The 17,051-nt window shown below is 37.3% G+C and overlaps 1 protein-coding gene across 1 annotated transcript; it reads right to left on the bottom strand.

The window, feature by feature from the left end:
- Positions 1 to 7,753: 7,753 nt before the first annotated feature.
- On the bottom strand, positions 7,754 to 17,032 carry zmat3 (zinc finger, matrin-type 3). Its single transcript, XM_079857745.1, has 6 exons — positions 16,888 to 17,032; positions 12,326 to 12,681; positions 11,945 to 12,091; positions 10,143 to 10,309; positions 9,072 to 9,166; positions 7,754 to 8,024 (listed from the first exon to the last, which is right to left on the bottom strand). The coding sequence occupies exons 1-6, from the start codon at positions 17,003 to 17,005 to the stop codon at positions 7,816 to 7,818; spliced, it is 1,092 nt and encodes a 363-aa protein (XP_079713871.1). The 5' UTR covers positions 17,006 to 17,032; the 3' UTR covers positions 7,754 to 7,815.
- Positions 17,033 to 17,051: the final 19 nt, after the last annotated feature.

Genomic DNA, 17,051 nt, shown 5'->3' with positions numbered 1-17,051 from the left:
ATTTTGACTGAGTGAGATCAGTTGCTTGTGTGTGTGTAAAAACACTAGCATGGTGCCTTTTCTACAAAATGTCTGATTATGTTACTTGGCCGTTTTGAAGAGATGCTTTTGCACTTTTTTCTGTAAATCAATAGATCTGGATTAGACATATTTTATTCAGAAGTGATGTTATAGGCCTAATGGTTTGCAAAACTCAAGACAAACGTTTCAATATTACATGACTAAACCAGTACACTAGCGATTTGCTTGGAGTGCCTTTACTTTTAAAGCAATCTGGATAGCAACATATTGAGCAATTGCAGACCAATCTCAAATCTTCCTTTCATAGGCAAGACCATTGAAAAAGCTGTTTTTAATCAGCTGAACAAATTCTTAATCTCAAATGGATACTTTGACAATTTTCAATCTGGTTTCCGATCACAGCACAGAGACAGCACTCATAAGGATAATAAACAATATTCGTTTAAATAAGGCTACTGATACAGGCGAAACATCAATTCTGGTACTACTCGTTCTCAGTGCTGCATTTGACACTGTCGATCATAACACACTTATTGATGGGCTGGAAAACTGGGTCGGGCTTTCTGGGATAGTCCTAAAATGGTTCAGGTCATACTTAGATGGGAGAGGTTATTATGTGAGTATAGGAGACCATCATTCTGAAAGGACATCCATGACATGCGCAGTCCCTCAAGGCTCAATTCTACCACAGCTATGCAGACGACACACAGATCTACTTAGCCCTATCGCCTAACGATTACAGCCCCATTGACTCTCTGTGCCAATGCATTGATGAAGTCAACAGTTGGATGTGCCAACACTTTCTTCAGTTAAACAAAGACAAAAGTGAAGTCATTGCGTTTGGAAACAAAGATGAAGTTCTCAAGGTGAGCGCATACCTTCACTCTAGGGGTCAAACAACTAAAAATCAAGTCAGGAATCTTGGGTGTGACTCTAAAGTCAGATGTTAAAGCAATTACTAAATCAGCATACTATCATCTGAAAAATATTGCAAGAATTAGATGCTTTGTTTCCAGACAAGACTTAGAGAAACTTGTGCATGCTTTCATCACCAGCAGGGTGGATTATTGTAATGGACTCCTCACTGGCCTTCCCAAAAACACCAAAAGACAGTTGGAGCTCATACAGAACGCTGAGCAGAACCAGAACATATGAACACATCACACCAGTCCTCAGGTCTTTACACTGGCTCCCAGTTAGATTTAGGATTGATTTTAAAGTATTATTACTGATATATAAATCACTCAATGGCCTAGGACCTCAATATATTGCAGATATGCTCACTGAATATAAACGCAACAGATCACTCAGATCATTAGGATCATATCAGCTAGAAATACCAAGGGTTCACTCTAAGCATGGCGAGTCCGCTTTTAGCTATTATGCTGGAACCAGCTTCCAGAAGAGATCAGATGTGCTCCTACAGTAGTCACATACAAATCCAGACTCAAAACACTTCTGTTTAGCTGTGCATTTACTGAATGAGCACTGTGCCACTGTTCGTCCGACTGTATTTTATTTCTGCATCCTCCTTTTGATTCTAAACTCAAATGGCACTGCAAATTGGATAAGAGACAAACATAAATTACTTAATGTATGTATGAAATGTGCTATATAAATAAACTTGCCTTGCCTTGCCTGTACACCCAAGATAAATATATGGGTGTTTTTGGGCCGTGTTGTTGATTGTTAGCAGAACAAAACAAGTCATTCTCTTCAGTATGAAATGCATAATGTGTTTGGCTCTGTGTTGAGTGGAAATATCTTCTTCTCTCACACATTCCTGTCATTGCTCAGTGACTCAGTTGTTGGTTAAGTTGTAGTATGACAGCATGATTTCTTATTAAGACTGATGTCATAAGTGACACTATTGGGCCTCATGCTGTGTTTGGGGAGTGTGTGAGGTTTAGTAAGGGAGTGCTAGGAAATGTTCAGAGAAAAAGAGCGAAGAGAATAAAATAAATAAAAATACTTAAAAAGTTTATGACAAAAAAGTAATAAAAATATAGAAAGAAATAAATAATAAAAAGTTTATTCAAATAAATAAATATTACATTAAAATAATATAAATCATTAAATATTACAATAAATAATACATAGTACAGTAACATAGTAAGTAAAACCATTAATAATGAAATTTAATAATGTAAAAACGTAATATTTTCCAAATAATACTTTACACATGTTTAAAAAAAATCTGCATCATAACTTTTAGATGCCACGGACCCCCAGTTATATAATATACGGTCCGTGGCATCTAAAAGATTAATAATCCCTGGCTTATGTAGACATTAATTATGATCTTTTTAACATATACCACTTGAATATAGCCTTAATCAAGGTTAATGTGCGGCAACAAAGTCGTTTAAAGTTAAATGTGTATTTTTTTTGTTTGTCAGAGTAAAGTAGAGTTAAAGTATGCTTAAATATTTTTATTTTGTTACTATACGTTGCTACTGGACACATATTTCAAAGCAAAATGGGCCTTTTTGCATAGGCATACTTGTGATATTCCTGTTTACTCTGTGCTGTTGGTGGAACACTGTGTTTGTAAAGGAAGGAGATGGGCGTTCTTCTTCCTGAAATCAATAACCATCTCCACAATTGTTTGTGTGTTTAGCTCCAAGTCGTGGACTGCACACATGACAGCAGACGGCTCACTTCCTCACGAGGCAGACTGTCAACAGAGCATGAGAGAACACACAGTTTCCTATTGGTAATGAAATCATGCGTCCAATTACAGACAGGATGAGGGAATTAAAGCTGATATAAGAAATCAAAGCTAAAAAATACACTACTGTTCATAAGCTTAGTGTCAGCATAATTTGTAAATGTTTTTAAAGTCTCTTGTGCTCGGGGAACGTGATTTCACCAAGTACAACATGTTCCTGGTTCAACATCCTTGTTGATCCTGGAACAACATTCCAATCAACCAATCAGATTTGAGGGATAGGTTTATAGTTAATGTCATTTAGTCTTACAAGGGACTTCAACACCATTATTGTCATTACTGATTTTAGGGATAAGTTATGGGTAGGGTTAGGGTTAGGAATATGTTTTTGGACAGGAATGTTGTTCCAAGATCAAGAAAAGATGTCAATCCAGGAACGTGTCTTACTTTATGCTCAGCCAGGCTGCATTTATTCAGTCAAAAAGGAAAAGTAAAAACAGTAATATTGTGAAATATCATTACAATTTTACTGTTTTCTATTTTATTTGTCTTTAAAATGTATTACTCCAGTCTTCAGTGTCACATTATCCGTCAGAAAAAATAATTTGAATATGCTGATTTGATGCTCAAGAAAGATTTCTGATTATTATCAATGTTAAAAACTTTTTCCTGCTTAATATTTTTGTGGAAATTGTGATAAAAACAATTCAGGATTCTTTGATGATTATAAAGTTCAAAATAAGAGAAAATATAAATCTTTCCTGATATTATAAATGTCTAAATTTGTCACTTTTATCCAATAAAAATAATTTAATCATTACATTTTTGAAAAGAAAACCTTGATAAATTGTTCTTTCTTAAGGAAAACAATATGTAGCTAAAATAGTAATATTTGGAAAAAAATGTCTGCCAAATTGAAACTTTAAAACTATTTAAAAAAAATCTAAATCGTATGAAAACAACATGAATACAATATTAAAACTTTGCATGCGTTTTAAACTAGATATGTCATTAACCCCTTATGTAATTGAGGAAAGAATGAATTGAATGTGATTGAATAATTGAACGAACTAAGACTGAATTTAATATATAGTTATCTGTATATTAAGTTTGAATAGAAATCATTTTAATGTAAAACTCTTTAACTGTTGTGAAAGATCTGACAACAGTGATCGTGAAGAAAAACAAACACTTTCATTAGAATCAAAGCCCATGCAGCACATCTGTTAATCTCAGATGATGCCAGTGGAATTCCCAGCCTTACTGTTCCCTGTTCCAGCTGTCATTTCTCCCGCAGGGCCTGAGCCATGCAGTCCATAAAAAAACAGGACACAAGTTTGTCAGTTGACTTGGCCCTGTACAATGCATCCCACTCATTTCCCACTCATTTTGACAGCAATGCACAGACTTATGGGTGGAGTGAGCAAACAGCAGAGTGCTTAAGAATGTTTGATGTTCACCAATTATTTATAAGGTGAGGTTTTATGGCTTTAGTTCTGCATAAACAAAATGCCACACTATCTTTTTAAGTTGGGGGTGGGGGGGGGGGGGATGCAAATCACAATCCTGTATGCAAATATATATAGTAAAGGAGGCCAATTGTAATTAGAATGCAAATATTATCATGACATTATTGTCGGTTGGATTCATGCTGAACATTCTAGCAATATAAATCATTGGAAGGTGCTTTAATCTTAATTTTTTTTTTTATGCCATTTATCGGCACTGATATCAATATTAATACAGTGCCTTGGAATATCTAATATAAAAAAAGCCAGTTTCACGGACCGGCAAATTTCCACAAGAAAAAGAAGAAGAATAGTATAAACAAACACACAAAGTATGCTGACAAATTACTGAAAGAAGTTTTTTAATTAAATATTTTATTAATACATTATATTGCGTTCAAAATGAGAGTTCCAGGACTCTATACAATAAAGTTAAAATGTTCTTTTATCTGTACTGTACATTCAAGACATTGAACCACTGTTTAAAACACCTCGAGGGAAAAAAGGAAAAGGTTAGATAAATATCATCACATCATCTGTATTGCACTCAGGCCGGTTATGGACATGAAAAGGCAACCATTAAAAGAAGATGCCTTCAAAAGGCACTACAGCTAGATTTTATTTTGATGCTCCTCAAAATAAAATATGTCTGCTAGTCCTTTAGAAAACATTAATATGACTCAATAGAAACAACAACAACAAAAAACGTGTAAATTAAAACAGAGGTATTAGAATAAATGGGGATTGGCTTGAAGGAAATAGACTGTTGGGATTCTCCATAGTGTCCCTGCTGGCGTCCTCTGGGAAGGTCTGTTTCCAGGGTCACAATTTCCTGACCGCAAAACACAAAACAGGATATGGCTTTCCTCTGGTGAATCTCCGGGAGAAAATACAATGACGGCCAGTGGAGAACACCAGCACAGTTGTACAGCTCTAGTGCTCATGTGGATAATGCAGGTTCTAGTCCGACTCGCAACATGTTCTGATCCCATTCCCTGTGGCCTCTCTGCTGTGTTTATCCACTGCAAGGCATTTTTACCATCCAATCATCAAACTGATGATCAGTGGTGCATATTATGATAATCTCCACTATGAACATGTTCAATTAGCATTTAACATGTTTAAAATGCAAAGTGATCTTATATCAATATATACAGTACATAAGAAACAAATCACCACATTTACTGTATATAAAAAGAGCTCGACGTAAATGTTCAGTACTTTTTCGGTATGCAGGACTGTAAGTTCCTCCTACTGGAAACATATTCAAAGCAGAACAACATGAAATGTTCAACATCACAGTTGAGTAGGCTTTATACTCCGAGGCACATTTAAGATGTCTTCACGGCTCCACTGAGTCCATTAGTCCGACTAGCTCTCCCATAAGTCCCCTGTGATGATTCCCACTGTAAACATTTGATTTGAATGAACGTAGATGTCCGCGTAATAATATATAGCATGTCATGAACTAACCACAATAGTCTTTTCCATTCCTTAGCAAGTGCAATTCAGTTCTGAAATGGTCCTTTTCTTGCAGTGCAGTCGTCCTCTTAATATGTACAAAGCAGCAATAATTTCATGCAGAACTAATACTAAATCAGAGAAGTATTACAATCGCAAATGTTTTGTGACAATGGACTGCAACACTGAAAAGTGATAGCTTATTTAAGGAGTGCAACAAAACAGACAGCAAAGGTAAAACTGGGTCACTACTTCTGTTTATAATATTGTAAATGTCTTTGATAAAATATGTATAGCAATTTAAGTGATCAAATAGGGGACAGGGAATGTTTATGCATAAAACCATGCATCCATGAACAAAACACATGAAGCATGTAAAATCAAAATTGACCATTCTTAATTTTTTTATGGAATATTGCAGTATTTAATATAAATGATTTATCTGTGCACATCATTATTTTTTTAGCGCAATTTTCCTACGGACAAAATTGCGATTGTTAACTCATGATTTCTGTTCTGTCTGTGCGCACCAATCTTGCACTTCTATCTCCTCCTCAACCAGACCACCTAGAGACTTCGGGTTTTCGGCATTATGTTAAGGAAGGTCTAATCTCGGGAACGCACACAAAAAAAACGAAAAAAAAACAAACAAAAAAAAAAACCATAAAAAGATTTACTATCTCTTAGTGTTGTGATCCCATGACGTCAGAAAATTGCGCTAAAACACTCACTGAGTTTTTATTACTTGTTTATTAAATTTATCTTTAATCTTGCAGCATCTCTTCACTTCTCTGATGACGTGTGTACTGGCGCGAGGGCGGGGCAACCTGTCAATCGACCAATAGCAAACCACAACCATCCAATCAACTCCCAATGGACAAAATCACGTTCCGCACTAGATTTTTTCTTGTTCGAGAAGCCGTTTCACTTGGATATACGTCACAATAAGGAAGAAAAGACTATTGCTACTTCCGTTTCATGGTGACTTTAATAGCTCCTGCTTCTCCCATGTCAGTAAATATTGGAGGCAAAATAGATTTTAGTTTATACTGATGTAAAGCTAAGGGGATCAATGATTATTTTTTCAGATAAGCTTTGGTAGGCCAACTTGAAAACAACCAAGTCAGAGGGTTGTGAGGTAGTGGCATGGGGGGGGGGGGGGGGGGCACAGTCCTTATTAAAAATAGCCATGTTTTCCATTTCTCCCTTTAGTGTAGGGAGAGATTCCTTGGGGATAATCCAAGATGAAAATAAACAACAATCACCTAAATAATTTCAAACTGAAGCAAGCTAGTTAACAACATCAGATATACACCCCCAAAACAGACCAAATGACGTCTATCAGACTGAAAATCTCCCACTACATCTAGTAAACGTGTGCAAAGCCAGACGGGGGTAGATCTATTGTCATCGCTTTCACAGTACATTCAGCAGGCACGCCGGAGACCCGCACTGTGGATTCTCCTGGTAATGCAGTCTCTAAACTGAACGTGTGTGTTCTGTAGCTCCTGAAGAAACACAGTGAATCTACGGCTCATTGCCACTTCTGTTTGTTTAGGAAACTGCTAGATTTGACCCTTATTGAGGAATCAATTGCACGCAAAATTAGCTGAGAAAAAAAACATACATTTTTACATGTATTACCTCTCCAAAGCATGTTAGAGGTCATTTTAGTAATTAGAAGTAAATAAATTATAATAAAGAAATGATAGACATATACACAAGTCCATATTAAAAGTATCTAATCCACAACACTGCAGTATACACTAATACTGTATTTGTGTACTTGCTCATAAGGCGATCTAGGATAAGAATTTACTACTTTCATGCGAATTAGAAATAATAATTATTTACCAGTTGATCCTAGATCTGTGCTTATGAGCATTTCCAACTTTAGATATCCCTTATTAAATAAAGCTTCCTCATATTTTCCATGCCACCAATTAATGGTCCTGTCAGTCTGGCACAAAAGAAACTTTTTCTTTGCAGTGTGTGCGAATTTAAGCTCATAAATTGCGTCTAGGATAACAAAGCATATATATATATATATATATATATATAAAAAAGCCATATTCCATTTTAAAACAGCAATGGCTACTTGAAGAATTGCGAGATTATTTCCTCAGGATCTGGGAATCACTCAATGGATGCCTCTTAAGTGTATCCCAGATTCTCCATCTCACTACGGTAGCGTTGCTCGGACACTCGGCTTTTGTGCTGCTTGCTCTCCAGGTGAAGACGAAACTCGGCCTCCTCGCTGGCTCCCGAGTTGCACATTGAGCAGTAGAACTGCCCGCTGGGTGTGACGCACATCGCAAGGTCTCGTGGGATTCGCTGCCTCGGCCGTGGGTTGTAATAAGGGCCTGAAACAGCACAGGAAACATGTCAGGTCATGTAAATAAACGAAGCATCAAATAAATGGCTACATGAATAAGCAGATATACAGTATAAGATGATGAAATACATCATCTGGAATGCAAAGCCAAACTCTGACTTTGGGGATTATGTGCAAATTTTCATGTTTATGCAACCTGTCAAATTTTGGGGGTCAAAAACAATACCTTTATTCAGATGAAATGCATTAAATTGATCAAAAGTGACAGTAAAGACATTCAAATAAATGCTGTTATTGCTCTATTGCTATAAGCTATTAATCAAAGAATCCTAAACAATGTATCATGGTTTCCACAAAAATATTAAGCTGCACAACTGTTTTAACATATTAAAACAGTATCACGTGACACTGAAGACTGGAGTAATGATGCTGAAATTTCAGCTTTGCCATTACATTTAATATATAAATATCTAATAAAATAGAAAACACCATATTTAATGCATGCATACTCAGCTGTGTGCCATTCAGATTTGAACTGAGAATGCTTTTTAAATCCCTGAATTTGCATTAAATTTAAATCGAGGTAAACAGGATGCAAATTGTAGAATTTGAATTTAAGTAAGAAGAATTTAGGAACTTTAAATCACATGCAAAAGCTAACTGCTTTAACCTGGCTAGTGGGGAAAATGAATGCTATGCCGTGTGTTTTTGTGCGTATGTGAGGACAGGACCACGGGGCAATGGGGGCATGTGTGTGATTGAGATCTGCCACCGTGTGGGTGACGTTCGTGAGCCCGGGTTGACGTGGGGTGGAGTATCGGCTTACATAGACCAAAGCATTGGCATTCGGCCTGCATTTAGCGAGACTAGCGCATTGCGCTACATTAGCACAGGCTGGCAAACTAACACGCGCAGCTGCCAAGCGCTCTGCTGCCAAAGCTCTGATCACAAATGGAGGTTTTGCACCACAGCTTGGACCACTGAGCAGAAAACCGAACCCACAGGACAGATCACATGATGACAAAAATCTGTCTCTCCTAAACTATTTGTTGAGGTAAATCTGTGTAGGCAATACCTGGCATGGCAGTGTTGATATGAGCCCTGCGGTTCTTCATTAATCTGTACTCGTACCCTTCTTTCCGGGGCCGTCTCTGACTGTCGGACAAGTCTCTGGAAAAAAATACAGTGTAACAATATTTACCTGCAAGATATTTACAAAAACATTTGAATACATTGAAAATGCTACACAAAGACTTTTTTTGTGGATTAATCATAGTTTTGAATCAGTTCATTCAAAGGGACAGCAGCATTACTAACTCTAGCAGCATTTTTGCTACAGAAATTGAAATCAGAGACGATATTAAACACTCTCATATTAGCAAGTAACAAGTCAAGAGCGGATCGTGAAATTCAAATAATATTCATTTTAATGACACGCTCAAATAAAAATAATATAAAAATATTTTAAATCTATAAGATATCCAAGAATAAATTGTATATAATCAGCAAAATCACTTTGAAGTGAATATACATGAATTTTCACCTAGCCCTACTGGTACTATTGCTGCTTTTTTACTTGTATCACTAATTCATCTAATTTGTTTTGTTTTGAATAACAGGATTCAAACCTAGCTTAACTAGTCATAGACGTGTTTGCTCAGATAGAATAAGACGTTTGGAGTGCAACAGGATGTATCTTCCTGGGTTTGTTATCAGGACGGCCCAACTTTGGCCACAGTGGCATTTAAATGAGTGCCCCACTTATCAATGCAAAAACAGCCTTAAGATAAAGCTACCAGAACAAAACATTTTCCTCCATGCAAAAATTCCTACTAGTTGATGCATAATGTGTACATGGATTTTCTTTTCATCAAGACTCTTATGAGTGTATGAACATATATATCCTAGATATATTTTAACTTTCATGTCAACTACCCATGAACCCCTCTCAATTGGAACAACAAAAGGGGCCATGATGACCCTGTCGTTTTGCATCTGACATCCCCTCTCAGAGTCTAATCTTGCAGGACAAACTGTATAACTGATGTCTAAATAGAAAAATGTTTCACACCTCCCACAAATATGGAAGGATTTTCCGTGTTTAAGGGTTGTTTTATCTTGGAGCGCGTGGGTGTGACAGACTCACGAGGACGTGGCGTTCTGCTGCGCTTCAGCCAGACGCAGTCTTTTGGCGTGGTTTTTGCCCTGATAGTGCGCCTGGGCCACAGCGGGGGAGCTGAAGGAAGCGTCACACAGCTTGCAGTAGTCGTTTTCCGTGGCCAGTATGACTCTGCTAGTGCCCTTAGAAAGTGGCTGCAGACGGGACAATGACAGTAGAGCTTTTAGAAAAAGTGGAGCGACGAAAGGTGTGCGTCCACAGGGACGTCTCTGATTACTATCACGATGGGCTTAGTGAATGGATGCTTGCAGAGTGACACCGCATGATCAAACCGCACTTAAAGATACTCCCAGATAGGGCTGGACGATAAAGCCTGAAAAATATTTCTTGATTTTTTTCAGCTTTTTGATGATATTCAATATATTGTCGAAAAGTTTGGGATCAATACGATTTTTTTTTTAAAAGAAATTAATAATTTTATCCAGCAAGGACAATTAAATTGATCAAAAGTGATTAATGTTACAAAAGGTTTCCATTTAAAATAAATGCTGTTCTTTTATTCATCAAGTATCACGGTTTCCACAAAAACATTAAGCAGCACAACTGTTTTCAACATTTATAATAATAAGAAAGGTTTTTTTTGAGCACCAAATCAGAATATTAGAATGATTTGTGAAGGATCATGTGACACTGAAGACTGGAGTAATGATGCTGAGAATTCAGCTTTGCCATCATAGGAATAAATTACATTTTAAAATATATTCAAATATTCATTTTAAATTGTAATATTTAACAGTATTTACTACTGTAATTACTGAATCAATTCATTAAAATGGACAGTTTGGCTTTCATGAAAATTATTGAATTTACTAACTGGTGGTGTTAATGTCAGTGATGCTACTACATCAAACAACAGAAACAATTCAACAAGTTTCAAAATATCCCCCTTGCTGCCATTTGACAGACAAACAGATAGTTCCGGCCCAAATTTCAAGAAGATATAGCTGCCGACCGGAGAACTCCAAAATGGGGGGTGAACTCCGAAAGTGGGCGGTACCTCCAAAAAGGGGTGGAGTCTCCACACGTAAACACTTTCGCTTCCTCCAAATTACATTTCAATATAAAAGTTTGTAAGTTAAACACCGTTTCTTGTTGAAAGATAAATTGATCTTATATTAAATTTAGACGTGTTAAAGTTATAAAACATGCAATTTAAATACATATGCCTATATAAATAATACATATCTTACACAAATAAACATCTTTGGGGGGTGACAGCTACGTAAGAGGGGGGTACAAGAGCTTGTGGCTCGTGGTGTTCGGATGGGGCAGAGGGGACCTCTCATCCCCCCAAGTTTGAAGCGCTGGATCCCCACTCCCTCATCGAGATAAAAGCAGGAATCTCCCGTGAGCCTTGACATGACCAATGAATTCTTTAGATTCGGTTGCGGGGCGGAATTTGTGCTGAATCACGCATGCATGCCATGTGTCTGTTAGTCAATGGGAGGAAGCCACACCCCATTTTGGAATTCTCACCCCCATTTAGAGATTTCCAGGCTGCTCACAAATTTAGTCCAGCCCAGTCACGCACTCCAAAAGTTTGCTAGAGGCACATAAATTAAACATTTAAATGCTCTCGCCAGACAAGGAAGTGTCGCAAAGCTAGTCAATTGACACGCATTCACAAATGTTGCTTTGTTTTACATAGCTACCAATATCGTTGCAAATAAATTGTAAAAATGTATATATATCGTCCAGCCTTATTCCAAGACAGCCTGAAAAAACACACTTGTTCGGACAAAAATGCACCAGTTAAGAGTCATAAGCACCTGGTTGGAAGTCACATTTGCAGAATCTGTGGGTGGAGTGGCTGAGGGTTGCTGGGAAACAGGCTCTACTACCTCTAGTATTCGAATGGGAGGTGGCTGCTGGCTACCAGCATAAAAATTGCGCAGCTTCTTACTGTGGTTTTTCCCCTGTAGACAAAATAAAGGACGGTTTATGCTTCATAAACCAGTCATCAGGATCTTAAGAAAAACATCTCACTGAAAGAAAAACTGAAAGTAAAAATCAAGGCTAACCATCATTAAGGTGTTGTTAGATATTGTGCAAGCCAAAATCACTTTGTTGATAAACACAGAATGTGAATTCATTTACTATTCTCTTATCTTCTTTTCATACCTCGTGGGCCACAACATGAGTTAGATTACCTGATAATGTGCCTGAGCCTGTTGGGCAGAGTTGAGAGTGACGTTACAAAGCTTACAGTACAAAGGCTTGCAAAGCTCTTCCAGAGTGGCTTCTTGGTCAGCGGCCACCGCCTGACCATCTTCCTCAGGGGGCTTTGGACTGAGGACAGGAGGCGCTGGGATGGGGGGGTTGGGCGGCATCTGGAGGTGAGGGGACGGCTTTACGGCTAGAGGAGTGCAGTGCGGGAATTGCAAGGGGTCCGGCGACATCATCACAGGTGGAGGTCTGAGGTTCTGAGTCGGGGTCATGGCCTGGAAGGGCTGAGGTGGCTGCTGACACATCAAACTAAGAGGTGGCTTCAGAACCGGGTCTGGACCTGGACAGCCAAAAGACAAAATGTAGGTGTCAAAATGAGAAATTAAGAAATTAAATGCATAGACAAACCATTTTGGGTTCCTTTCAGTGAACAGTTCTTAAAAGAACCATTTTTTTCTTAATTTGTGGTCACATTAGTGAAATTTCAGCTAAATGTGGGCAAAAAAAAGGTCAATTTTCAATAGCATAGAGTTATGAAGCACTGTTCACACTAAAGCCACTTTCAAACCAAAACAGTTTTCTGTTGGCCAGCACAGTGAATTTGCTTGACCAACTTGTACAAGTAAAATCTGCACGGGAAACTTCCAGAACATCCACTGCCCTCCATCTGTCAGTCTGCTGTGAGCAAGAGATGGTGAGGAGGTGTGCTAAAGCCAAGCCCTACACTCTATTTTTTCTCATTAAATATTCATTTTCACTTAAAAATATGTCACAATAAAGTCGGTCGCAACTTCATTATAAAGTTCACATGGACTTAATAATCTAAAGAACCTTTTGTGCAATGGAAACGTTCCATGCATTTTAAAGGTTCTTTATGGAACCATAGATGCCTAAAAAAACTTTTTTTAAGAGATCTTCCTAATATCTCAATTTGTTATCTTAGACAGAAATGTTAAATGTAGAGAAAACAAATGCTTTTGTTTCCTGCTTCTAAGGAAACTGCTTCTTCTAAGAAAAAGACACGTACATTTCTTCTTTAATGTTTCAAAAGAGATCTCAGATCTGTGCTCAGATTTGCCAAGTTTGCAATCAAAAGTCAGATATTTCAACATGAACTCAAACATTTATCCATCAAATTCATTCAAAACCAAATTAGCAGAGCTATATTGCTCAAATTAATTTTGTAGCTCTATATTCTTTAATTGCAGATGCACCGATAATACAATTTTGGCCGATACCATAACCGATAATTCTTTATATTTGAAAGCCGATAACCGATATATTTGCAGATAAATCGAAATCCAAATTTTTATATAATTTTTGAGAGTCTGATTACAAAACAAAAGTCTCACTATTAAAACCCATGTCCCAAACACACAATTATAATGATGTTCTTATTATAACTTTATGTAGCCGATATGACAGACTTGACTGTATTTTCCTTTTTTGAAATGATTCCAATCATATTTCAAGCAATTCAAACCCCTCATGGTGAACAGTGCAAATTTGAAGTGTCTCAGCTGAAGGAAATATTTTTCGGCTTTAATATATCTGCAAAATTGAAACATAAATGAACAAAAAATGAACATATATTGGCCGATTCCAATATGGTGGCCGACATATCGTACATCTTATAAATATGCTTGAGGTGCAGTCACACTCAAACCAAGCAGCCAGCAAATTTGCGTGAGTAACTTGAACATGAGGGAAATCTGCATTAGGAAATGCTAAAGTTCAGATTGTGCAGACTCCTATTGGAATTAGCTGGAACATTGGAATCCTAGGAGAAACATCTGATGAAACATAACATAACAAGTCTTCTGGGCTACATACAACAGCGATGTAAAGGCCACATTAATTTTTTAGTGCAACAAAGGAGCCATTCTAATAATAGAGTTGATGTATATAAGTGCCATGTCTTGTGAATCACAGTAACTGTAGCAAGAGGGAATCTTTGCAGTATGGCTTCCAGTAGATGTGATGAAGGCTGACTCCTGCCTCCTGAACTCAGCAAGTGTTTGGCGCTTGGGCAGAACTGAGGCCGGCCGGGCGAGTGGGGGGTTGGACAGTCAGCTGTTTTGTGGCTGTGTGATATTTCCAGTGTATCAGTTCCGACGGGATCATGACAACAATGATTCAGCCGACCAAAATAGACATAGGAATGCACCAAATGGTTCTGTTTCCGGTTGCCTTATGGTGTATTCATTAGAAAGGCACTTCTTGGAACTCTTAAATACCACACTGTATATATCCTTAAATGGAGCTGTTAACATTTTAATTTTAATTTTTTATTTTAACAAAAAAATTCTAAACAAGTTTCAAACAGCTAGTCCTGCCCCCAAACTATCACAATTGGTTGAGTCAGATCGCTCAAACAACTGTTGTTATTTTTTCCCCCAAGTGTGTTGTGCTATAAGGAACTTGGGATAAATCCTGTCCCTAAATGGCACATTTAAATCAAAACAGACAATTCTTAATTTTTTATGGAACATTACAGAACCTGTCACTCACATGTGATCGCAGCAATTAGCGATTAACGATTACGATCCAATCAGTTCCCAATTAATGGTCCCAAAAATAAAGTAATATTATATATTTGTAATCATTTGAAAAGCCATTTCACTTTAATTAGGGAAGAAAATATGACCATAATTATCCGTTGCATGCCGACTTTAACTGTGATTGGTTGCTTTTCATGTTGGTCATGCAGATTTTCCTGTCAAAGAGGCAGTTCCTGGCAAGAATGAGTTGCAAAGCTTGCAACTTGCTACACTGACAGTCAAAAGTCTGGTTATGAAAGAATTACCAGTGAACAACCCATTTCTGCACAGCTTTTGCACACTTCCCCTTTAAAGGGATAGTTGAAAAAATGAAATATGAAAATTTTGTCATCATTTACTCACCCTCATGTTGTTCCAAACCTGTATTAGTTTCTTTCTTCTTTTGAACACAAAAGAAGATATTTTAAAGAATGCTGCAGTTGACGATAGCCATCGACTTCCATAGTAGGAAAAAAAATACTATGGAAGTCAATGGCTACCATCAACTCTCTGGTTACTGACATTCTTTAAAATATCTTATTTTGTGTTCAGCAGAAAAAAAGAAACTAATACAGGTTTGGAACAACATGAGGGTGAGTAAATGATGACAAAATTTTCATTTTTGGGTGAACAATCCCTTAAAATTAGATAATCATTTACAATGTTACAAAAATTAACAATGCCTTACCATTTCACATTCTTCTCCTTTTGACCTGAAAACAAACCTGATATCTTTTGGTCATCAGGGAATACAAGCCCAGAAATAGGTCTAAGTAGAACCTACAGTCCCTATTCAAGGTCACGGACACATACCTGGTTTCTCCATTCAAATTAAATCCACTGTTAATTTAGCAGCAATGCAAAGTTCAGTTGGAGCACGGGAACAAGCATCTGCTCTTTCATCAAGACTGGGATCAAATATTTTTAGATTTAGGGAGGATTGTTCTCATTGGGCATCTATAATGCAAGGTATGCAGGGCACATGAGAAGGTAAAGCAGTACTATCACTTGATGCTGCAGGTTGTTTTACACCACACCGCTGCAAAACACTTCTAAGCTGTTCGTGCATTGTACAATTGTTCTTTGACAGCATCAATTATTGAGAGCAGAATAAATGCATTACATGCATGGTTGCTCTTTGTGCTTAAGGTACAGTTTTTCAGTGTTTATTAAGATCATCACACATTTCATCCTTCTATTTTGGCGTATGGATTTGGATCAGAACTGTATGGTGTTTTACCATATAATAAGAGCCACACTTCAACTATAACTTGCACAGAACAGAGTGCAAGGAGTCTTCTTAAATAAAATCCACAGAAGTAACCTTGTGTTTTGTGAAGACATGGACTGCAGAGAGTGACGTTATGGACTCTTAGTGGGACATTTAGAGCTGACCAGTGATGAGCCAAAAATCATAATTGATCTCTTGCATGCCTCTCCATATCAGCACAGTCATTGGGTTCATATATGTGAGCCAGATTTAAGTATCTCAAGTGTGGCAATAAACCTGCACCCATTCTGCACAAGTTCATGTATATAGGGAATAAATAAATAATTGGTCAACTCTGTGTGTAAAAGAATATAGCCTATTTAAAAAGCTTGCATACATGATTTATGTTACTTATCTAATGCATACACATAACATCCATACAGAGCTTAAGCAGCATCTCATCATATAATGAATATAGAGTGGCAATACAAAAAGTGCACATGAAGAATTTCAGTGAGATATTAAATATGTTAGTCATGTACATAGTGTTCCATTAACGTTGGATATGCCATGATCCTTTAGCAATGCAAATAGGGATGTCCATTCTCAATCTGTCAGTGGTTATGTTGACGTCAAAACCTTTCTGCTAACAAACCTTACTATTATTTTAAAATAATGAGCGATTCCTAATAAACTCCCATTTTAAACCATTGCAGTGCAAAGCAAATATGATGCAGAGCATCACTTATACCGCAATGCATTGAAACACATTTTTCAAAACATGGTCTTTTCCTACCTGTCATCCGGGGGAAATAATGACTGCAATCTCCATAGTTTACAGGCTGAGAGCTGTAGATATTGCAATAGTCAGCACTTGAATAAAAAGCATCTCTGTTCTTTACATTCATCGCCATCTTCCCTGCATCCTTCCAAGCTCTCTCTGCTGCTCAACTTCTTCCA

Source organism: Squalius cephalus (assembly GCF_949319135.1).
Source record: "Squalius cephalus genome assembly, chromosome: 22".
Taxonomy (NCBI): Eukaryota; Metazoa; Chordata; class Actinopteri; order Cypriniformes; family Leuciscidae; genus Squalius; species Squalius cephalus.
This window is presented reverse-complemented; position numbering and strand designations above follow the sequence as displayed.